The following is a 24,641-nucleotide window of genomic DNA, read 5'->3' on the forward strand; positions in this document are numbered from 1 at the left end:
TTTCTAACCCTCTCTACCCTCCTGTCTCCCCTCCAGACAGGAGATGCCAACACAGTCTCAAGTGTCCACCTAATACAAGTAGCTCACTCTTCGTCAGCATCTCTCTCCAACCCATTGTCCAGTCTAATCCATGTCTGATGAGTTGTCTTCAGGAATGGTTCCTGTCCTGGGCCAACAGGAGGTTTGGGGACCATGACTGTCAGAATTCTTCTAGTCTCAGTTAGACCATTAAGTCTGGTCTTTTTATGAGAATTTGGGGTCTGCATCCCACTGTTCTCCTGCTCCCTCAGGGGTTCTCTGTTGTGCTCCCTGTCAGGGCAGTCATCGGTTGTGGCCCGGCACCATCTAGTTCTTCTGGTCTCAGGATGATGTAAGTCTCTAGTTCATGTGGCCCTTTCTGTCTCTTGGGCTCATAATTATCTTGTGACCTTGGTGTCCTTCATTCTCCTTTGATCCAGGTGGGTTGAGACCAATTGATGCATCTTAGATGGCCGCTTGTTAGCATTTAAGACCCCAGACGCCACACTTCAAAGTGGGATGCAGAATGTTTTCTTAATAGAATTTATTTTGCCAATTGGCTTAGATGTCCCCTGAAGCCATAGTCCCCAAACCCCCGCCCTTGCTCCACTGACTTTCGAAGCATTCAGTTTATTCAGGAAACTTCTTTGCTTTTGGTCCAGTCCAGCTGAGCTGACCTTCCCTGTATTGGGTGTTGTGGGAAGGAGTTTTTAAACAAGATTAAAAGTGCTAATTATTACAGAAAATATAAATTTGGCTATCTTAAACTTAACAATATCAGATCATCAAACAACACCACAAAGAAAATGAGTCACATACTAGAATATATTTGCAACACATATAACCAACACAGTATTAGTAATCAGAAAATATTAAATATTTTCCAAACCAATAAGAAAAAACAAATACTTTATTTCATCCAGTCTAAGATTTCATCAATTGTAAGATGCACCACTATCTTATGTACCACCAAGAAATTGATGCATAACTTTCTTCTCATCACTTCCTTTAAGAGAACTTGTAGGGAAGAGCCAACAATTTTTCTTGGCAAATGTTAAGCTGTTTCTAAACATAGGGCCTTTATCATTTAGCCCATTCACATTGAAGATGCTTCCACTAGAAGTGTGCTTTTCATTGGCGGAAATGGATCCTATTGCTTTAGCCCTCTCAGCTTTGTTTTTTTTTTTTTTTTAATTGTGCTGTAGGTGAAAGTTTACAGCCCAAGTTAATTTCTCATTCAAAATTTTATATATATACATGTTGTTTTGTGACATTGGTTGCAATCCACACGATGTGACAACATGCTTCCCCTTTCCACCCTGGGTTCCATGTGTCCATTCATCTAGTTCCTGTCCCTTCCTACCTTCTCGTCCTGCCTTTGGATAGGAGCTGCCCATTTGGTCCTGTATATTTGAATGAACCAAGAAGCACGTTCCTCACATGTATTAATTTCTCATTTTGTAGACATGTCTAATCTTGTCTGAAAAGTGGCGTTCAGGAAGGGTTCCAGTTCTGAGTTAGCAGAGCATCCAAGGGCCATAGTTTCGAGGGTTCCTCCAGGCTCTGTGTCAGACAATTATGTCTGGTCTTTTTAAGTGAATTTGAATTTTGTTCTACGTTTTTCTCTTCCTCTATCCGGGACTCTCTGTTATGTTCCTGTCAGGGCGGTCATTGGTGATAGCCAGGCACCATCTAGTTCTTCTGGTCTCAAGCAAGTGAAGTCTCTCGTTCATGGGGTCCTTTAGTCCTTTCGACTAGTATTTTCCTTGTGTTTTTGGTTTTCTTCATTTTCCTTTGCTCCAGGTGGGATGGGACCAATAGATGTATCTTAGATGGCTGCCCGAAAATTTTTAAGACCCCAGATGCTACTCACCAAAGAGGGATGTAGAACATTTTCTTTATGAATTACGTTATGCCAATTGACCTAGATATCCCCCGACAATATGGTCCCCAGACCCCAGTCTCAGCTACTAACGTCCCTCAAAGTGTTTGGATGTGTCTAGGAAACTACTATACTTTTGCTTTGGTCCAGTAGTGCTGACTTCCCCCCCTGTTGTGTGTTGCTCTTCCCTTCATGGAAGTTGACACTTGTCTACTATCTAGTTAGTGATTTCCTCTCCCCTGCCCTCCCTACCCATGAAAGGATGCTTTTTTCTGTGCGTAAACCTTTTCTTGAGTTCTTGTAATAGTGGTCTCATACAATATTTGTCCTTTTGTGACACTCAGCATAATGCCTCCAGATTCATCCATGTTGTGAGATGTTTTTCAGATTCATCATTGTTCTTTATCATTGCATAGTATTCCGTTGTGTGCATGTACTGTAATTTGTTTATCCATTCATCTGTTGATGGGCATTTAGGTTGTTTCCAACTTTTTGCTATTGTGAATAGTGCTGCAATGAACACTGGTGTGCATATAACTATTTGTGTGAGGACTTTCATTTCTCTAGGATCTATTCCTAGGAGTGGGATTGCTGGATAGTATGGTATTTCTACCATGTGATCTCTGGAATCACTTCTGGCACCAAGGTCATATTTTCCAAATACCAATCTTTCTTCTTTTTTTTTTTTCCAAGTTTCACATTCCAATCACCAGTAATTATCAATGCATACTGATCACATGTTTGATCAATTTCAGACTGCAGAAGTTGGTAAAAATCTTCAATTTCTTCATCTTTGGCCTTGGTGGTTGGTGCATAAATTTGAATAATATTTGTGTTAACTGGTCTTCCTTGTAGGCATATGGATATTATCCTATCACTGACAGCGTTGTACTTCAGAATAGATCTTAAAATGTTGTACTTGAGTATAGATCTTGAAATGCAGTGCTGGAAGTGCTCACTTGTCTATGACAAGAAATATGGAGAACAGCTATGTGGCCAACAGACTGGAAGAGATCCATATTGATGCCTATTCCCAAGAAAGGTCATCCAACCAAATGCAGAAATTAGCAAACAATATCATTAATATCAAACGTGAGTAAAATTTTGCTAAAGATCATTCAGAAGTGGCTGCAGCAGGAAACTGCCAGAAATTCAATCCAGATTCAGAAGAGGATGTGGAATCAGTGATATCATTGCTGACGTCAGATGGATCCTGGCTGAAAGCAGAGAATACCAGAAAGATGTTTACCTGTGTTTCATTGACACTTCGCATTCGACTGTGTGGATCATAACAAATTATGGATAACATTGAGAAGAATGGGAATTCCAGAAGACTTAATTGTGCTTATGAGGAACCTGTACGTAGATCAAGAAGCAGTCGTTCAAACAGAACAAGGGGATACTGCATAGTTTAAAGTCAGGAAAGGTGTGTATCAGGGTTGTATCCTTTCACCATACCTATTCAGTGTGTATGCTGAGCAAATAATCTGAGAAGCTGGACTATATAAAGAAGAACTGGGCATCAGGATTGGAGGAAGACTCATTAACACTCTTCAATATGCAGATGACAACAACCTTGCTTGCTGAAAGTAAAGAGGACTTGAAGCACCTTACTAATGAAGATCAAAGATCACAGCCTTCAGTATGGATTACACCTTAACATAAAGAAAACAAAAATCCTCACAACTAGCCCAATAAGCAACATTGTGATAAATGGAGAAAAGATTGAGGTTGTCAAGGATTTCATTTTACTTGGATCCACAGTCAACAGCCATGGAAGCAGCAGTCAAGAAATCAAAACACGCATTGCATTGGGCAAATCTGCTGCAAAGGACTTCTTTAAAGTGTAGAAATCAAAGATGTCACCCTGAAGACTAAGGTTCACCTGACCGGAGCCATGATGTTTTCAATCACCTCGTATGCATGGTAAAGCTGGACAATGAATAAGAAAGACTGAAGAATTGACACCTTTGAACTGTGGTGTTGGCGAAGAGTATTGAATACACCATGGACTACCAAAAGAATAAACAAATCTGTCTTGGAAGAAGTACAACCAGGGTGCTCTTTAGAAGCAGGGATGGTGAGACTATGTCTCACATACTTTGGACATGTTGTCAGGAGGGATCAGTCCCTGGAGAAGGATATCATGCTTGGTAAAGTAGAGGGTCAGCAAAAAAGAGGAAGACCCTCAATAGATGGGTTGACACAGTGGCTGCAGCAATGGGCTCAAGCATAACAATGATTGTAAGGATGGCGCAGGACTGGGCAGTGTTTCATTCTTTTTTACATAGGGTCGCTGTGAGTCAGAACCAACTGGACAGCACCTAACAACAACAACACCATGGTATTTCTGTTTCTAGCTTTTCAAGGAAACACTATATCATTTTTTAAAGTGGTTGTACCATTTTGCATTTCCACCAGCAGTGCATAAGAGTTCCAATCTCCCCACAACCTCTCCAACATTTGTTATTTTGTGTTTTTTGGATTAATCCCAGCATTGTTGAAGTGAGTTGGTATCTCAATGTAGTTTTGATTTGCATTTCTCTAATGGCTAATGATCATGAGCATTTCCTCATGTATCTGCTAGCCACCTGTCTTAGTTATCTAGTACTGCTATAACAGAAATAACACAAGTGGACGGCTTTAACAAAGAAAAATTTATTTTCTCACAGCCTAGTATGCTAGAAGTCCAAATTCAGGGCATCAGCTCCGGGGGAAGTCTTTCTCTCTCTGTTGGCTCTGGAGGAAGGTCTTTCCCGTCAATCTTCCCATGGACTAGGAGCTTTTCTGTGCAGGAACTCCAGGTTTACAGGATGTGCTCTGCTCCTGGTGCTTCTTTCTTGTTGGTGTGATGTCCCCAACTCTCTGCTTGCTTCCCTTTCCTTTTATCTCTTGAGAGATAAAAGGTGGTCCAGGCCACACCCCAGGGAAACTCTCTTTACCTTGGATCAGGGAGGTGACCTGAGTAAGTGTTACAATCCCACCCTAATCCTCTCAACAATAAATTACAGTCATAAAATGGAGGACAACCACACAATACTACAAATCATGGCTTAACCAAGTTGATACACATATTTTTGTGGGGACATAATTTAGTCCATGACACTGCCTGAATGTCTTCTTTGGTCAAGTGTCTGTTCATATCCTTTGCCCATTTTTTAATCGGATTGTTTGTCTTTTCATTGTTCAAGTGTTGCTGTATCTTGTAGATTTTAGAGATAAGACCCTTATCAGATATGTTGTATTCAAAAATTTTTCCCAGTCTGTGGGTTCTCTTTGTACTCTTTTGGTGAAGTCTTTTGATGAGCATAAGTGTTTGATTTTTAGGAGCACCCAGTTGTCTAGTTTCTCTTCTGGTGTTTAGGCATTGTTAGTTATGATTCGTATACCATTTATGCCATGTATTAGGGCCCCTAGCATTGTCCCTGTTTTTTCTTCCATGATCTTTATATTTTTAGATTTTATATTTAGGTCTTTGATCCATTTTGAGTTAGTTTTTGTGTACGGTGTGAGGTATGGGTCCTGTTTCATTTTTACAGATGGATATCCAGTTATGCTAGCACCATTTGTTAAAGAGACTGTCTTTTCCCCATTTAATGGACTTTGGGCCTTTGTCAAATATCAGCTGCTCTTCATAGATGGTTAGATTTATGTCTGGGTTCTCAATTCTGTTCCATTGGTCTATGTGTCTGTTGTTGTACCAGTACCAGGCTGTTTTGACTACTGTTCTGGTATGATAGGTTCTAAAATCAGGTAGTGTGAGGCCTCCCACTTTGTTATTCTTCTTCAGTAACGCTTTGCTTACCCAGGGCCTGTTCCCTCTTCATAAAAAGTTGGTGATTTGTTTCTCCATCTCCTTAAGAAATGCTGTTGGAATTTGGATCAGGATTGCATAGAATCTGTAAATCACTTTGGGTAGAACTGACATTTTCACAATGTTGAGTCTTCCTGTCCACAAGCACGATATCTTTTTTCACTTATGTAGGTTTCTTTTGGTTTCTGGTAATAGCATCTTGTAGTTTTCTTTGTATAGGTCTTTTACATCCCTGATTAGATTTATTCCTAAGTACTTTATCTTTTGGGGGGCTATTGTAAATGGTATTGATTTGGTGATTTCCTTTTTGAAGTTCTCTTTGCTGGTATAGAGGAATCCAACTGATTTTTGTATGTTAATCTTGCATCTTAATAATTTGCTGAAAACTTTTATTAGTTCCAGTAGCTTTCTTGTAGATTCTTTGGGGTTTTCTGCTTATAACATCATATCATCTACGAATAGGAATAGTTTTACCTCTCCCTTACCAATTTGGATGTCTTTTATTTCTTTTTCTTGCCTTATTGCTCTACCTAGGACCTTGAGCATGATGCTGAGTAAGAGTAGCGATAAAGGGCATCCTTGTCTGGTTCTTGTTCTCAAAGGGAATGCCTTCAGTCTCCGTTTAGAAGGATGCTGGCTGTTGGCTTTGTGTAAATGGCCTTTATTATGTCAAGGAATTTGCCTTCTATTCCTATATTGCTGAGAGTTTTTATCAAGAGTGGGTGTTGGACTTTGTCAAATGCCTTTTCTGTGTTGATTGATAAGATCATGTGGTTCTTTTGTTTTATTTATGTGGTGGATTACGTTAATTGATTTTCTGATGTTGAATCATCCCTGCATACCTGGTATGAATTCCACTTGGTCATAATGTATTATTTTTTTGATATGCTGTTGAATTCTATTGGCTAGAATTTCGTTGAGGATTTTTGCATCTATGTTCATGGGGGATATTGGTCTGTAATTTACTTTTTTTTTGTGGTGTCTTTGCCTGGCTTTGGTATCAGGGCTATGCTGGCTTTATAGAATGAGTTCAGGAGTATCCCTTTCCTATGCTCTGAAATAGTTTAAGTAGTACTGGTGTTAACTCTTCTCTGAAAGTTTGGTAGAATTCTCCAGTGAAGCTGTCCATAGCCCAGTCAGTTTTTATTCATTAATTTACTAAACATTTATCAAGGTCTTCTTTGTGTTAGACCCCAGAACATAAAGATGAATGACATAGCCCCAGGTGTTGCTGGAAAATTATTACAATGTCTTGTGAACATGCTGCAATCGAGGTGTTTTCAAAGTGGTGTGGGATGACAAGGTTATTGAACACTGATTGTTTATATCTGCATTTTGAAAGATTTACTAAACAGACACTGAGGGAAAGACAATGTAGTCAGAAGGAACAAAGATCTCAAAAGTCTGAAAAAACAGGTTGGTTGAGTGAAGAAATGTGAGTACACTGATACTGGTAAAGTATGAAATGTAAAGAGAGGCGCAGGATCCAGCAATGGAGAAACTTCACGTGATGTGTTTTCTAGACTTCACACACTAAAACTGTTGATACTTGGAACCCATCATATTTCTAAATGGTGAGTGATGTGAGCAGATTTGATTCATAGAAAGAATTCTGGCTTGTGATGTAGGAAGCAGACAGAGGTCGATTTGATTTTTCAGTCATTGCATTATGGCAGAAGTTATTTCTGGTGTTTACACTGTTGATTCCTCAGTTTCACCCAGATTATTCACTTTGGATGAGACTCAAAGTGTACTTCTACCTAGCCACTGGATACCATGGTTAGAGTTCCCCCAGAGGAATCTTCTTCATTCTTCAAGTCCCTATTCAAATATCTCCTCTTTGACAACTACCAAGGGTTAATTTATCCTTCTATATTAAGCTTTAATAGCATTTGGCACATATATTTGTAATACTTGCCTTATTGGGTCTTTTGTTCTCACCATTACCTGTTCTCTAATATAAGCTACTTTTAACTTTGTAGTTAAATGTCTAGCACATGGTACACATTGTTGATTGAAGAATTGCAATAAATGTGTAGTTTTATTTCCAGCCAAGACAGAATAATAGGAACTAGATTTACCCTCCCACTTAAAAACAATACCACCACTGTTATGGATTGAATTATGTCCCCCCAAAAATGTGTGTATCAATTTGGCTGGGCCATGATTCCCAGTATTGTGTGGTTGTCCTCCATTTTGTGATTGTAATTTTATGTTAGAGAGGATTAGGGTGAGATTGTAACATCATTACTAAGTCACATCCCTGATCCAATGTAAAGGGAGTTTCCCTGGGGTGTGGCCTGCCTCACCTTTTATCTTACAAGAGATAAAATGACAGGGAAGTGAGCAGAGAGTTGGGGACCTCATACCACCAAGAAAGCAGTGCGGGGAGCAAAGTGTATCCTTTGGACTCAGGGTCCCTGCACGGAGAAGCTCCTAGTCTGGGGGAAGATTGTTGAGAAGGCCAACAGAGAGAGAAAGCCTTCCCCTGGAGCTGACACCCTGAATTTGGACTTTAGCCTACTTTGCTGTGAAGAAATAAATTTATCTTTGTTAAAGCCATCCACTTGTGGTATTTCTGTTATGGCAGCACTAGATAACCAAGACTACCACCAAAAAAAAAAAAAAAGACCAAATATATGAAACAACAGTTTTCAAGACACTGGGCAGCAAGCAATGAAGGACACGTACCTCTAAGAGATGAGAAATATGAGGTGAGCCCTGCAATTGCCCCACCTACTACCCTGAGAGAGTTCCCAGGCCACGGTTCAGTGAGGCGAAGCCCATCCAGAGCCAGTAAACTCGTTGAGTTGAAGAGACAGAGCTGAGAAACCAAGGAGAACAAGGCAGTTAGTTTTCAGGACAGGGTACCAGAGAGGAGAGAGCTGCATAGGAAGAGAACTTTAGAGATCTGCAGAGCACTCAGCAGAGTACTAATCAGCTCATGAGTGTGAAGAAATTGCCTGATAGGAAAAGAACCACCCAAAAGGAATAGAGCAAGCAATACCAGTGCTCACACAGGGCCAAGAATAATGCCTATTCCTACCAGTCAGACTGGAAAAACTCATACACCCAGTCCTCACTTATCAACATGGTTAGGTTCAAATACCAGGTTGTTATGTGAAAATCAGCATTATGTGAAAATGGAGGATTTTTATTTTCAGACCATTCATTTGTCCAATTTTTTTATTTTGAAAATATGATCACAGAATAATAGCTAAGATTTACTGATGTGCTCATCACTGTGACAAGTCCAGTTATGGATTATTCCTCTGCAGAGAAGGAGGCCTGGAGGAAACAAAGCTGGATAAAGCTGTGTGTGTGACTGGAAGACCCACGGCTTGACCATTTCACCTTTCTCCTATGCTGGGTCAGAGCTTCCCTCATGGAGCTGCCTCCAGAGCTCCAGTCCCACCCCAGCAAGCCCTGCATTCATCCCAGAGCCTGTTCTACCCTCCAGTACTGGCAAGTCACAAGGCTCGGGGCTTCCTGTGAGGGGTTGGGAGCCTGGCCACAGCCCCACCCTCACTGAGGTGAAAGCTTCAGGCCCATTTTGGGATGTCATTAAACTCTCACGCATTTCTTCCAAACACCCTCTCTGATGCCTCTTTCTTTCCTCACTTCCCCCCACCGCAATTTTGAGCTTCAGGGCCTCAGGCCGCATAGGAGCTGGGAACCCAGAACAGATGCCCACTGGCTCAGTCTGGAGGCCATGACCATGGAAGAGACCAACTCCCTGTGCAGCAGATGGATGCGGCGCCCCCACTAGCAGAAGGGCGTGGAGGGCGGGGGGCAGCGTGGCCCATCTCCAAGAGATGGCCTGGAGACCCTCCTTGAGGGAAGGGATGCTCCACAGCCGCTGCCACCATGTCTGCTGCCTTGTTAATGTGCTCTCACACTCTCTCCATTTAGGATGATGTTGGCTGTTGGCTTTATATAAATGTCATTTATTACGCTGAGGAATTTCCTTTTTATTCCTATTTTGTTGAGAGTTTTTATCCTGAATGGGTGTTGGACTTTGTCAAATTCCTTTTTTGCATCAATTGATAAGATCATGTGGTACTTATCTTTTGTTTTATTTATGTGATGCATTACATTGATTGTTTTTCTAATGTTGAACCATCCTGCGTACCAGGTATGAATCCCACTTGGCCATGGTGAATTTTTTTTTGATATGTTGAATTCTATTGGTTAGAATTTTGTTGAGGATTTTTGTGTCTGTGTTCATGAGGGATATTGGTCTATAATTTTCTTTTTTTGTGGTGTTTTTACCTGGGTTTGCTTTCAGAGTTATGCTGGCTTCATAGAATGAGTTTCAGAGTATTCCATCCTTTTCTGTGCTCTGAAATACCTTTAGTAGTAGTGATGTTATCTCTTCTTTGAAAGTTTGGTAGAATTCTCCACTGAAGCCATCAAGGCCAGGGGTTTTGTTTTGTTGGGAGTTTTTTAATTACATCTTCAATCTCTTCTTTTGTCATAGGTTTATTTGGTTGTTCTACCTCTGTGTGTGTTAGTTTAGGTAGGTAGTGTGTTTCCAGAAATTTGTCCGTTTCTCTAGGTTTTCAAATTTGCTGGAGTACAAATTTTCATAGTATTTTGCTATGATTCTTTTAATTTCATTTGGATCTGTTGTGATATCACCCATCTCATTTCTTATTCTGGTTATTTGCTTCCTCTTTTGTTTTTCTGTTGCTTTGTCTATGTGTTCCTTGGCTTGGTCTGCATTTTGCATGATCTTCTTGATCTCTTAAAGAGTCCTGTTTATTAATCTTTTGAATTCTGCCTCCGGTAACTCCAAGATTGTCTCTTCCTCCAGGAGGTTTCTTGGTCCTTTTTTGGGTCACTTGCTGAAGCCATCATGGTCTGCCTCTTTATGTGACTTGGTACTGACTGTTGTCTCTGAGCCATCAATAAGTTATTATATTTATTTTATGTTTGCTTACTGGGTCCTAGCTTCTTGTTTTGTTTTGATATGTCCAAATAGGCTGGTCCATGAGCTACTTTGATTACTGGAGTCTTTGAAGCTCTCACATCCTGTTGCCAGGTGGTTAGAGATGTTACTAGGTATGTGAACCCAGGAGTCTTTTTACTTTTCTTGTGCGGATTCAGCTCAGGTGTCCAGGTTGTCGGCCACCAAGTGTGTGGTGCAGGCTCTCATCTACAGCCCTACACAGGCAGGGCTATATAGGGGTGATTGGAGCAGGCACAGGTATCTGGTTGCAATAAGCGGTTATGTGCTGAGCAAGATAGGGTGCTGCTGGTTACCCCTGAGTGCCTGGGTGGAAGGCATATCCCTGTTCCCTAGAGTAAATAAGTGGGTGGATTTTGCAGCCAGACTTTGGGCACCCAGCGCTGTTGACTGTAAGGACTGGGAGGCACCACTTATTCTCTGGCCCCTGTCACAGGTGTCTAGGTGAAGTGGGTGAAGCCCCTGATGTGGGCAGGTGAGGACCCTGCTTAATGGTCAGGGTGGCATCAAATGTCACCAATCTGCCACTCCCCCTTAGCTGTTGCAGTTGAAAATATGCTTCAGGTATATATCCTGTTATACTGTGCTAATGAGGCCTACGCTGTTGAAATGGGCCCACATAGTTCTAGACAGGGGTGAAAGGCATTCGAAGTCTGTGGACCCCTTATGCCTGTGCAGGGGGCTCAACAATCACTGAGGCTGGACTGGGACCTGAGGAGACTGGGGAGAGGGTGGGTAAATGGGAGAGAGGTACTTTCCAGAGAGGGGAAGGGGTTTTTTGATCCCGCAAGGTTGGTTAGACGCTTGCACTTAACTTTCACAGATTCAGTGCTGCCTCTCTTTGGTTCCAGAGGCTTGAGCAGACTCTCCACTGCTCCGTTTCTTCCGGTGTGGAAAACGCGTCCTGAGTGATACTGCTTGCCTCAGCCTGTGCACACCGCCTGATCCAGCCTGCGGGGTGCCGGCCAAGACAGGTCTGGCAAATCCTCGCTGCTTCTGAACTGTCTCTCCCGTTCCCCTGCCACTCAGTCCAACTCCTCAGCTTTATCTTTGATGTTCAGGGCTCCTAGATCGTCATATATAACTGATTCACTTGTTTTTTTCGGGTCTTCGCTGTAAGAGGAAGCACCTGACTACTTCGCCATCTTGACCCACCTCCCCCAATGTTTTGATAAGTAGTATTTTCATTATTGCTGTAATCTCATTTGTTACTGAGACCTAACTGAATTTCATTGAGGTCTTAAGAATATGGTTTTGGAATTTATTGAAGCTTACTGTATGGTCTAGTATGTAGTTACATTTTTAAAATATCCCATGCATTCTTGAGAAGAGTGTATATTCTCTAATTGTGGCATGTCTATTAGATAAACAGAGCTTAATAATTGTGTTCAAATAGTCTATAGCCTTATTGTTTTGTCTGATTGATCTATCAGTCACTGAGAGGTGTGTTAATCTCCCATTATGATTTTCTATTTGTTCAACTTCTCCTTATAATTCTCTATTTTTTGCTTTATACATATATTTGTTTTTTTTTAACTTAAGAAGTTATTTGATAATTTTTGTGTTTTTTTATATATATGTTTTTTTAACTTATGAAGTTATTTGATAATTTTTGTGCGTGTGTTTTAGGTGCAAGTTTTTGCTTTATATATTTGAGGCTTTGTTTTTAGGTACACACAATTTAGAATTATTCCCCAAATGAATATTTCTTTTTATCAATATGTAGTGACTCTTTGTTCTTAATGCTTTTGCCTGTTATGTAACTACCAGCTTTTTATTGTTGATCTTACCGGTACTGTCTAATATATCTTTTTGAATCTTTTTACTTTTAGCTCTTCTGCATTGTCCTGTTTGTGTTTATTCTTATGTGCACCTCTTGTAAAGATTATGTAGCTGAGCATACAATACAATCGGACAAAGCCTTGTTTTTTTTCATTTTTTTTTTTATTGTGGTGGAAATATACACAACAAAACATACAACAGCTCAACAATTTCTACATGTATAATTCAGTGATACTGATTACATTCTTCAGGTTGTGCAACCGTTCTCGCTGGCCTTTTTCAAATTATTCCACCACCATTATCCTTTTTCAAATAAACTCCACCACGCGTTGGCCCCCTAAGTATAAACTCCCCCTTTCTCCCTCCCTCCCATTCCTGGTTATTGTTGTTGTTAGTTGCCGTGGAGTTGATTCCGACTCAGGGCAACCCCAAGTGTGCGAAGTAGAACTGCTGCATAGGGTTTTCAAGGCTGTGATCTTTCAGAAGTAGATCGCCAGACCTGCCTTCCCAGGTGCCCCTGGGTACGTTCCAACCATTAACCTTTCGGCTATTAGTCAAGTGCTTAACTATCTGCACAGCCCAGGGATCCCCTACACTGGTAATCACTAATAATCTTTGGTTTCTATGTATTTGCTTATTTCATTGTAAGTGAGATCATACAGTATTTTCCTTTTGTGATTGACTAATTTTGCTAAGCATAATGTTTTCTAGGTTCATTCAAGGCATGTATCGAGACTTAATTTCTCTTTATTACTGAGTAATTTACCATTGTAAGTATATGCCACATCTTGTTTATCTATTCATCCGTTGATGGAGATTTCTATTTTTGACTATTGTGAATGGTGCTGCAATGAATATTGGTGTACATGAGTCTGTTCGTGTTGTTGCTTTTAAGTCTCTTGGGTATCTAAGAGTGGAAGAGGTCATATGGTAGTTCTATTTCCAAGTATATGAGGAACTACTAAACTGTTTTCCACAGTGGTTGTGCTATTTTACATTCCCATCAGCAATGAAGCAGAGTTTCCCCCTTCTCAGCAACCTCACCAACACCTATTGTTTTTCAGTTTTTTTTTTTTTTATCATTGCCATTTTAATGGGAGTGAGATGGTATCTCATTGTGGTTTTGACTTGCATCTCTTTAATGGCCAATGACACTGAGCAATAAGCAACATCATGACAAACAGAGAAAAGATTGAAGTTGTCGAGGATTTCATTTTACTTGGATCCACAAACAATGCCCATGGAAGCAGCAGTCAAGAAATCAAATGACGTATTGCATTGGGTAAATTTGCTGCAAAAGACCTCTTTAAAGTGTTAAAAAGCGAGGATGTCACTTTGAGGACTAAGGTGCACCTGACCCCAACCCATGATACTTACAATCACCTCATATGCATGCGAAAGCTGGACAATGAATAAGGAAAACCAAACAATTGATGCCTTTGAATTATGGTGTTACCGAAGAATATTGAATATAGCATGGACTGCCAGAAGAACAAAAAATTCATCTTGGAAGGGGTACAGTCAGAGCACTCCTTGGGAAACGAGGACGGCGAAACTTTGTCACACGTACTTTGGGTATGTTATCAGGTGGGACCAGTCCCTGGAGAAGGATATCATGCGTGGTAAGGTAGAGTATCAGCAAAAAAGAGGAAAATCATCCACAAAATGGATTGACACAGTGACTCTAGCAATGGGTTCAAACACAGAAACTATTGTGAGCATAGCACAGGACCAGGCAGTGTTTTGTTGTGTAGTACACGGATTCACTGTGAATCGGAACCAACTTGACTGACCCTAACAACAACAACAGAAATGAACAACCTAAAAATGAAATTAAGAAAACAATTCCATTCATAAGAGCATCAAAAGAATACTTAAGAATCACAAAGAAGTGGAAGACTTGTACACTGAAAACTATAAAACATTGTTGAAAGAAATTAAAAGCAACCTAAATAAATGAAAAAGATATCTTGTGTTCAAGAATTGGAAGACTTAATATTGTTAAGATGGGAATACTCCCCAAAATGATCTACAGGGCCCACACAATCCCTATCAATGTTCCAGATGGCTTTTTTGCAGAAGTAGACAAGCTGATCCTAAGATTCATATGGAATTGCAAGGGCCCCTAAACAGAACAATCTTGATATAGAAAAACAAAGTTGGAGAGTCACATTTCCCAATTTCAAGCCTACCACAGAGTTACAGTAATTCAAGGCAGTGTGATACTGGCATAAGGATAAACATGTTGACATCAAAAGCAGAATCAAATTAAAAATAAGATAAATTGGACTTCATCAAAATGAGAAATTTTTGTGCATCAATGAACACTTATCAAGTCTGTGAAAACACAACCCATAAAATGGGAGAAAATATTTGCAATCCATACATCTGATAAGAGTCTACTATCCAGGGTATATAAAGAACTCTTACAACTTAACAATAAAAACACAAACAACCCAATTTAAAAATGGGCAAAGATGTTGGGTAGACATTTCCAAAGAAGATATACAAATGGCCAGTAAGCACATGAAAAGGTGCTCCACATCATTAGGGCAATGCAAATCAAAACCTTAATGATTTGCACACCCACTAGGGTAGCTATAAAACAGTAAGACGTAAAATAAAAAGTGTTGAAAAGATGTGGACTAATTGGAACCCTCATACATTGCTAGTGGGAATGTAAAATGGTGCAGGCTCCGTGGACAGCAGTTTGGTGGCTCCTCAAAAAGTTAAAAATAGAATTATCATATGACCCAACAATTTCCCTCCTAGGTATACACCCAAGAGAACTGAAAACATACATTCAAACAAAAACTTGTACCTTAATGTTTATAGAAGCATTATTCATAATAATCAAGAAGAGGAAACAACCCACATGTTCATCAACTGATGAATGGATAAATAAACTATAGTATATCTGTACAATGGAATACTATTTAGTCATATAAAAGAATGAGCTATTGATAAATGCTACAACATGAATGAACCTTGAAGACATTATGCTAAGTAAAAGAAGCCAAAAACAAAAGATGACATATTGTATAATTCTTTTTATATAAAATGTCTTTTTTTTTTTTTTTTGTCTAGAAAAAGCAAATCCATACAAACAGAATGTAGATAACGGTTGTTAGAAGCTGGGGAAAAGGGGGAATGAGGAGTGACTGTTTATGGATATGGAGTGTTTTGGGGGTGATGAAAATCTTGTTATTAGTGGTGATGGTTGTACAACTTGTGAACATATTAAAAAATACTGAATTGTACATTTCAAAATGGTAAGGTTTATGGTATATTAATTATATAGGCAAAACACAAACAGACACTTTACCAAAGGGATTATACATATAGCAAATAAGCATATGAAAAGATGTTCAACATATTAGTCACTAGGCATATGACAAAACCACGGTAAGAACAGGAACCTAAAGAGACATGATGACCAAATGTAATGTGGTATTCTGGATGGAATTCTGGAACAGAAAAAAGATTTTGGAAAATGGAAAATGTGGCTCACAGTCAATAGAAAAGTCAGTCAATGGAAATAGACAACAAAACAGTCCAGATGTTGGAATTCACAGACAAAATCTTTAAAACAGCTGTTATAAATACCTACAAAATTTTGAAGGAAAAGATAGTCATAAAGAATAAATGGGTGGGTAATCTCATTAGAGAAAATAAAACTATTTAAAAAGTATAAATTCTAGAAATGAAAATAAATAAAAATAAGAAATTCAATGAGTGGAGTTTAACAAATTAGAGGTGTCAGAAGAAAGGGTCGGTGAAATCAAAGAAATATCAAGAGACATCTCAGTCAAGAGACTAGAAGAAGGACTGAAAAAAATGGCTTATTGAACAATATTAAGAGGACAGTATTAGCTGAACTGAGTAAATAATGGGGGAAAAAATCCCCAAATTTGGTGAAAGACAAACATATACAGATTCAAAAATCTCGGGGAACTACAACAGGATAAATATGAAGAAAGCCTCTCCTTGGCACATCACAATCAGACTTCTGAAAACAAAGATAAAGAGACAATCTTGAAAGCCAAAGGTAAGTGACACTTGACATACTGGAGAACCACTTGAGTAATCATTGACTTCTCAGCTGAATCTATAAAGGCCAGATAAGAGTGGAAAAAAATGTGTAAAGTGATGAAAGAAAAAGACTGTCAATACAGAATTCTGTATCCAATAGAAAAATTAGGATGAAATAAAGATATTTTTAGATTAAACAAAAAGATAATTGACCAGGAGACCTGTACTAGAAGAAATGGACAGAAAAAAATTCTTCACGCTGAAAGGAAAACCAGAGAAAATCTTAGATATTCAAGAATGAATGAAGAGGATCAGAAATGCTTATTACCTGAGTAAATATAAAAGTATTTTTTCTTCTCACTTTCTTTAAAATACACAGGACAGTTTAAAGCAAGAAAAAAAATATAACATTGTTTTGAGGGGTTTATAATACAGGCAAATATAATGCAAATGAAAAATATAAAGGACAGGGCAGGAAGTGACAGTAGATGAACCTATAATGGTTACAAGGTTTCTGTGTTTTATGTGAAATGGTGCAGTAGATTGTGAAAAATTAAATAGTTATATTTTAATCCCAAAGAGGTACAGCTAAATATCAATAGATAAAATAGTCAAATACTCCAAAAAGAAGGCAGGAAAGGGGGAACAAAGGAATGAAAATCAGAAGGGAAAAACAGAAAAGAGATAGTTAAATGGTAGACCTAAATTTGACTATGTCAATTATTACATTAAGTATCTATGAACTAAACAGTGCAGTTGAAAAGTACAGATTGTCCAAATGAATGAAAAAGCAAGACTCAACTATATTTCGTCTACAAGAAATGCGCTTTAAATATAGACAGAGATAGATTGAAAGCAAACAAATGGTAAAAGATACACCTGCAAATACTAAGCATAATATTAGATAAAATACATTTCAAAACAAAAAGTAAGAAGGGACACTCATAGTAATAAAAAAGTTAAATTCACCAGAAAGATCTAACAATCATAAAATATACGTACCTCCCAGGAGAAATGAAAGCAGGAATACGAACAGAAACTTGCACACCAGTGTTCACTGCAGCACTTTTCACAATAGCCAAAAGGTAGAAACAACTGAAATGTCCACCAACAGATAAATGGATAAACGAACTATGGTACATACATACAATGGAATATTACTCCTTCATAAAGAGAAATGAAGTCCTGATGCATACCACAACATGGATGAACCTTGAAAACATGATACCAAGTACAATAAGTCAGTTGCAAAAGGACAAATACTGTATGGTCTCACGTACATAAAATAAGCAAATATATAGAAGCCGAAGATCATAAGTGGTTACCAAGGGTGGGAGGAAGGGGGCAAGAGGAGTTTTTGCTAAGGAGGCATTGAGTTTATGTTAATGGTGGTGGAATAATTTGGAAAAGGATAATGATAATGGTTGCATGACTTTAAGAATGTAATCAATGTTCTTGAATTATACACACACACACGTACTCCATGGCACAAAAATTGACAGAATTAAAGGGAGAAATAGACAATCTTACAATTATAATCCAAAGTTTTAACAGCTATCTCTTAGCAACTGATAGAAAAACTATACAAAAATATCAGTAAAGACATACGTGGTCTGAACATTACCAACCACCTTAACGTAATTAATATTTATAGAATAAACCAAAAAACAAACTCGTTGTGACTCATAGTGACCCTATAGGACAGAGTAGAACTGCTCCATAGGACTTCCAAGCTGGTGGATTCGAACTGCCAACTTTTTTTGGTTAGCAGCTGAGTTCTTAACCACTTTACCACCAGGACTCTTGATTCATAGAATACTGTACCCTAAATCTGCAGAATAAACATTTTCAAGTGCACATGGTATTTTCACCAGTGCAGACCAATTTAAAGAGTTTGAAATCATACAGACTTTGTTTTCTGACCACAGTGGGGTGGGGATGGGCATCTGGGCTCCCTGGAGGCACTGAAAGGAGAAGGCAGATTGCAAGCAGTGCTGGCACAGACAGGTCCAGGGAAGAGCAGAATGCCAAAAGGAGGGGAGAGAGGGTGGCTGATGGTAGCAATTACCTTCCCCAGACCCCACCTTCAGTCTCTGGCTTCCCACCTGGCCCCAGATTTGCTGGGGGTGGGAGTGCTGCCATCAGACTGGCCTCACTAGGGTCACTTAGGCAGCAATACTCAGAACAGGGCCCCAGGGCTTCCTGCTTGGCCCCTTTATCTGCCCAAGGGGTGGACAGATCTCTCTGCTCTAGCCACAGAGGAAAAGCACCCAGCAAGCTGTGGAGCCTGGCTGCTGCAAAGTGAGCTGCTTGGGCTAGGAGCTGGGATTCAAGTGGGATCACTCTGCACCAGGAGGAAGAGGGTGGCCAAAGGCTCTCCAAAGGAAGGCAGGCCAGAGCAAGTGTGCTGGGGGCTCAAGGGACACACCTGCTCTGCCCAGCAGAGAGACCCCAACCCTTGTTCTGGCTGAAGGTGGCTGGCTGGGAGTAGCGACCTCAAAGCCTTGCCTCCCACAGAGGCACCCTTTGTCCAGGGCTTGCCTACAGAGTGAAGGCAGGGGCTGGAAGCTCAGGCCAGACCACACCACAGGGCCAAGGGCCACCACACTGGCCTCACAGGGCCTGTGCTCAGGACAGGACCCCAATGGGTTGAGGTCCTGCAGGGGCCCAGCTCTGGGGGAAGGGTCAAAGCCCAGGCACCAGACAGACTACCTGTCATTCCCACCCCCCAGACGCAGGGTCACCTTCCCTGATCTGTTCTAAGTCTCAGTCAGGATGAGAGGAAGGAGAGCTCAGGCCCCCCAGCAAGGAGCCTCAATGGGGTTGGCAGTGCTGTCAGGCCAGGTGCCCTGAGATTTGGAAGCTCTGTCCCTGGGCTCTTTCTCACTGCTCCGGGGCTTTGCTCCTTTCCTTTCTTAGGAAGAAAACTAGCTTGCTTCAATGAAAATCGAGGGGAAGCATGGCTGTTTCTCCAAGTCAGGAAGGATACAGGGGTCAGCACTCCCTGGTGGTAGGGTGAGGGATGGAGGGTGAGATTTGTGGCACTCCCGTAGTGGCAGCATGAGAAAGACAGGAAAGCGTAGTGCTTAAGGGCACAGACACTGGAGTCAGACCCCGTGGATTTGAGTCCTGGTTCTGACACTTTCTAACTGTGCAACCTTGGCAACTTCTCTAAGGCTCGGTTTCTCCATCTGTAAAATGGGAATGATAACAACAGTATCTATCATGACATTGTTATTAGGGTTAAATGGTGCTTTAGCACAGTTTTTGGCAATATAGGCAGTCTCCAAGGTTACCAAAGACTGGCTTACACACAACCCATCAGGAACCCCCACAAAGCCTATTATAGTAAACATCTGAGGTGCATACAATGGTTCATAACAAATGGGTGCTACTTTGCCATGGGCATCAAAACATTATTATTATCACCGTATTATTATGTTAAAGATGTTTTAGTGTATTTGGAAGTGTTTCTTTCATGTTTTTAATGCATACATTTATATGTACTAAGACAAACAGTTGACTAATTGACATTAGATATAAACATATGTAACCATTCATAGTTACATACAATTTCAACTTAAAGACAGATTTAGGAACGGATCTTTGTAATCCAGGGGCTGCCTGTACATGTTATCATTATGGATGGAGCACCACATGTGGACCCAGATACCCTGTCTCCTCATTCAGATCCCGACTCAAAGTTCAGGGGCCCAGCCTGAGGATGGCCAAAGTGCCTCCCCACCCCCACCCCACTAGGGAACTTTCAGAGGTGAGAGTGTGGGTGGGGAGTCCTGCCCTCCAGGGCCTTTCCAGCTCGGTGATTCCCGAGAGCTCTAAGGCAGAGGTCACCGGGAACTGGCCAGTCTCTGAGGGCTCATTGTTGTTCTCTTTTGAGCTGAGAGCACTATTCCCTCCTCCCCTGACTCCCAACTCTGCACGTTCAGGAGGTAGATAAACAAGCCCTGCCCTTCTCTTGTTGTCCAGCTCACAAAGAGCCCTCAGTGCCTCACAATGGCCTTGTGATGACAGACCTCCACACTTATTGTCCCAGCTCACTGATGAGGAAGTTGAGGCCGAGAGAAAGGAAAGGACTTATTTGCTGTCCTACAAAGAGAAATGGCACAGCCAGGGCTAGATTTTCCAGTCCTGTGTCCAGCATTTGAGTGTAGACCCGTGGGCACACCAAATGCACAACCACACCCTGAGAGACAGACAAGTAACCCCACAGGCAGAGAGCACAGCCTAAGAGGGAAAGGAGGGGAGGGGGCGGCCTTGATTCTCACCTCCTCATCAGCCAGGTGGTCAGGGCAGATTCTTTTCTTCCTAGATGAGTTTCAAATCCCAGGTAACTAGAGCAGAAGCCCTCAGCTCATCTTCTCCCCAGGTGTGATGGCCACTGCTCCAACAGGAGCCAACACAGTCCACCCTCTTCCATGGCTGTGACCTCTGCTTGGCTCAATGGGTATGAGGGAGGGGGAGGCAGCAACCAGGGTGCCCTCCCATCTGGTGGATTGCAGGACAGCATGACATAGGGTCAAAAGAGCTATTCACATGACTGGGTGTTCCTTTCACTCTCCTGAGGTCAAGAGGGACAGAAGAGGCTAAAGACCTGAGCCTAAGGTGACCAAAGATCCAGGCTTTCCTGGGTTGCCATGATACGGGACTTAATGTTTAAGCCTAGAAAATCCCAGGCAAACAGGAATTAGTCAGTCATCCTACCTGAGTCTTCTATACTTCCCATTGTGGGAAAATGAGACTCAGTCAGAAGCAAGTAGAGAATACTATGGACTGGGCCAGACGGGAAAAGAGGAGAAACACAGTGAACCATTGTAGTGGCTGGCAGCCTGCCTGGAGGAACGGGAGTCTGCTCCCTCCATGAAAATAAATAATGGAGACCCCAAGCGTTCAGGACCTTTCAGCCTCAACTCCCCTCAGCCTAAACTAACCACCACCCCTGTACGCAGGGGCTCAATCATATTCAGGCTGCTTTTCCAGGGTCCCTCTTTGTGCATGGGTGGGGCACACAGGGGCCTCTTCCCAGTATAACCCAAAGTCATCCTCAAGCTGCATCCCAGAGGGTGGTAGGGGTATAAGGGGAGTATCTCATGACAGAGGTCACTGAGCCATGGGGTCAGTGGGTTACAAGGGCACAGGCTGGACTTGGTATAAGGGTTCCTATTAGTACCTGCAAGTACATGCTTGACCGAGCTGGTCTAGCCTTGGTGCCACCTCCATATGGGATGCGGTCTCTATTTTCTACATAAGGAAACTGAGGCTGAGAGAAGCTAGGTAACTTCCTTTGTGTCTTAGGCCTCACTCCCTCAGTCTGACTGGGCAGTTAGTTAGACACAGCCTGGAAGAAAGGCCATGGCCCCTTTTATTCCATGCAGGCAAGCTGAAGGGAAGTTGCCAAGGTTTCAGAATTCCTAAGCGCTCTCAGCGTCTGATCCAGCCAAGGTTCTGACTCCATCTTCACAATACTCAGGGCCTAGCCTGCTTCTCTGGGCTCGTCTCCCACCTCCCTTCCCACTCTGGGCATGGCAGGCATCTCCTCCTGAGTTTGAGCAGAGCAAGGGCTATGAAGTAATGGTCATTGGGGTGCCCCTGAGCTTCAGAGGGTCACTCACAGGGCCTTCCTCCTGCTCCTCTGGCAGCATGCTACCCAGAAGTTTTCCTCTGCATTTTAGCCTACAGTGGCTGTGGGTGCTACCCCTGCCTAAGGGTGGTGCTGCTTTCTGGGAGGACACAGTCCCCATCACCAGCCCTTTTGAGTACAGTTGTGGAGAGTGTTCACTGCATAAAGGTACCTGACTAGGGGGTAAGTTGGGGGAAATCCTGCCCATACTTCACTGGTCATGTCAATGTCTTGGCAGAAGACTGTGCATTCCTAGAGAAAGGAACACCTTTTTAAAATCACACAAAGGTGCAGCATGGGCTTGGCAGCCCTCCTCCTCTTCTGTATGAGTCCCTTTCCACTCAAGGTCAAATCTGCTGAAGTCAACTGTCCTTCCTTCCAACAAAGAAGTCCTGAGGTTGGTGGGCTATGCTCAGTGCCCAGCAGACCCTGCCTTCACCTCCTTCCCCAGACCCTCTCTGAGACTAAAGCTCAGGCTCAGTCCAGGGGACCAGGCCATCCTCCCAAGTCCCAAAAGCCCTTTGCTCCCAATCAAAATAGAAAAAACCGCACTAAACTGATTTCTCACCTCCTTATAGAAGAAAAGGAAGTAAATAGTTAAAGTTTAATAGACAGGGCACAGGGGTCACCCTACTTGAGTCTTCCGGGAATGCACAACCCCTGTGAGCCTCAGTTTCCTTATCTTGAAAATGGAGATACTGTACCCATCTTTTAAGATTGTATTAAGGATCACATGAGCAGCCGCTCAATGGATGTTTGCCACTGGGGTTGTTGGAGGGGTCTTTCTCCACCCAGATTTGGGAGGAGATGCCTGCCCTGGTCCTATATCTCACCCATGTTTCACTGTTTCTTCAGGTCTTCTGCTCAACCCAGGTACCAGCTGAGACTCAGTCCTTGGTCTTGCCTCCAGGAAGTGCCAAGATACGAGGTGGCTGGGGAAAGGGTGCCCTGGAGGAGGGGGAGGGGAAGATAATGGGGTGCCTGGAATCTGAAATGGGGAGACAATGTTGAATGGGGAGAAGTTTCCAGTTGCTGGAAACTGAGGGGTTCTCAGAGGTGGCTCAGGGCAGGATTTACCCATGATGTCCAGGGGTCTGGAATTCCTACACATTGGGACACAGGTGTCTGGCAGTGAAGATACTCCCTTTTGGGCCCAACCGCAAGCCAAGTCTCCCTGAGCCTTGAGTGGATCATCTAACAATGGTCAGTGGAAATACCCAGCTCCTCCTTCACCCTAGCCTATACAAAGGCCCAGTTGTCTGGTCCCTTTCTCTTCCCAAGCCCTGACTGGGGCAGTCAGCACCATTAAGTTCTTCCTCTCTGAGGCCTTCCTGGGTCAGCACTTTGAGGCTGTGGAGTTAGAGGGCGGTGAGCCAGAGCCGGGAGACCTCTTCCTGTTCAGGCTGATGTCCCCTACTGGACGCTGGTGTGGGGCCCACGTGGGCGTGTATTGCGGCCACGGAGAGATCATACACTTCGAGGGTGAGTGCCTCCAGCTGAAACCCAAGGCCAGGACAGCAAAGAGGGGCTGCCCAGCCAAGCCACGCCCCACCAATGTGCGGGGCACATAGGGATGTAGAATTTGTCCTGGGCTGAGGGCGTCTGAAGTTGGGAGTTTGAGCACATAGCGAATGCGGGTAGGTCCCCTAGGTTCCAGGAAGTGGGGGAGCAGGATCACAAGATTGGGGCTGGAGGGTCTGACGCCTGGGGTATTGGGACCTAAGTCTGGCTCTGATCCGCATCCATCTGGCGGTCCAGCAGGCAAGAATCCCCAGGGCGGTGGACCCCACACTTTTCTAGGCTCCTGGGAAGGTGTCGTGTCTAAACAGGGCCAGCGCCCACTGCTGCACTCTCGCTCCCTCTGGCGTGTACTGCATAGACGCGGTGGTGTGGATCGCGCAGCATTGGAGGGACGCGTGCCCGAGGCCATGGACGCGGACCCGCCTCTCTATCACCCCACGCGCAGCACTGCGTCTGCTCAGCCCACTTCCTGGCCTGGAATCTCCGCAAATACATCAGAGGCCCAGTGGCTGGGTGAGCGCAGCCCTGCTACCAATGCAGGATACCAACCTCCTCCCAAGCGGGCTAACTAACGCACTCCTGAAAGATTCAGACTCTACCCCTTTCCACCCAGGCCACGTTCCTTCAAACTCAGTATCTGCCCAAAGCCGCCATAACCAGACTAGACATGCCGATTCATCGCGGGTCTACCCTTCTGAAACCCTTATGAGCAAGCCCACTCCAGGAAGGCGTTCTGCACCAGCTCGCAGAACCCGGTCACAACTATTCCTTAAACTGAGGTTCAGGCCCCCCCCCCCAAAAAAAAACTAACCCATTGCCGTCAAGTCAATTCCAAGTCATACCGACCCTATAGGACAGAGTAGAACTGCCCCACAGAGTTCCCGAGGAGCGCCTGGTGAGTCTGAACTGCCGACCTTTTGGTTAGCAGCCATAGCACTTAACCACTGTGCCAACAGGTAACGCTCAAATTCAGGCCCCGCCCCAT

General features: G+C 42.6%; 1 protein-coding gene across 1 annotated transcript; it reads left to right on the plus strand.

Moving 5' to 3' along the window:
* Nucleotides 1-23,217: 23,217 nt before the first annotated feature.
* Nucleotides 23,218-24,228, plus strand: LOC126087844 (uncharacterized). The gene is made up of 3 exons (XM_049905699.1): nt 23,218-23,256; nt 23,374-23,617; nt 23,897-24,228. Exons 1-3 carry the CDS (start codon nt 23,218-23,220, stop codon nt 24,226-24,228), a joined length of 615 nt encoding a protein of 204 aa, XP_049761656.1.
* The last annotated feature ends 413 nt before the right edge of the window (nt 24,229-24,641 follow it).

The sequence above is a fragment of the Elephas maximus genome, chromosome 13 (genome assembly GCF_024166365.1).
Source record: "Elephas maximus indicus isolate mEleMax1 chromosome 13, mEleMax1 primary haplotype, whole genome shotgun sequence".
NCBI classification, from domain to species: Eukaryota; Metazoa; Chordata; class Mammalia; order Proboscidea; family Elephantidae; genus Elephas; species Elephas maximus.

Bases quoted from the DNA above. Each gene is read 5' to 3' on its own strand.
- LOC126087844 (XM_049905699.1), top strand. From the start codon at position 23,218: ATGTCCAGGGGTCTGGAATTCCTACACATTGGGACACAG. The intron at 23,257-23,373 runs GTGTCTGGCAGT...CCTTCACCCTAG, and splicing joins TCCTACACATTGGGACACAG to CCTATACAAAGGCCCAGTTG. The intron at 23,618-23,896 runs GTGAGTGCCTCC...GCGGTCCAGCAG, and splicing joins AGAGATCATACACTTCGAGG to GCAAGAATCCCCAGGGCGGT.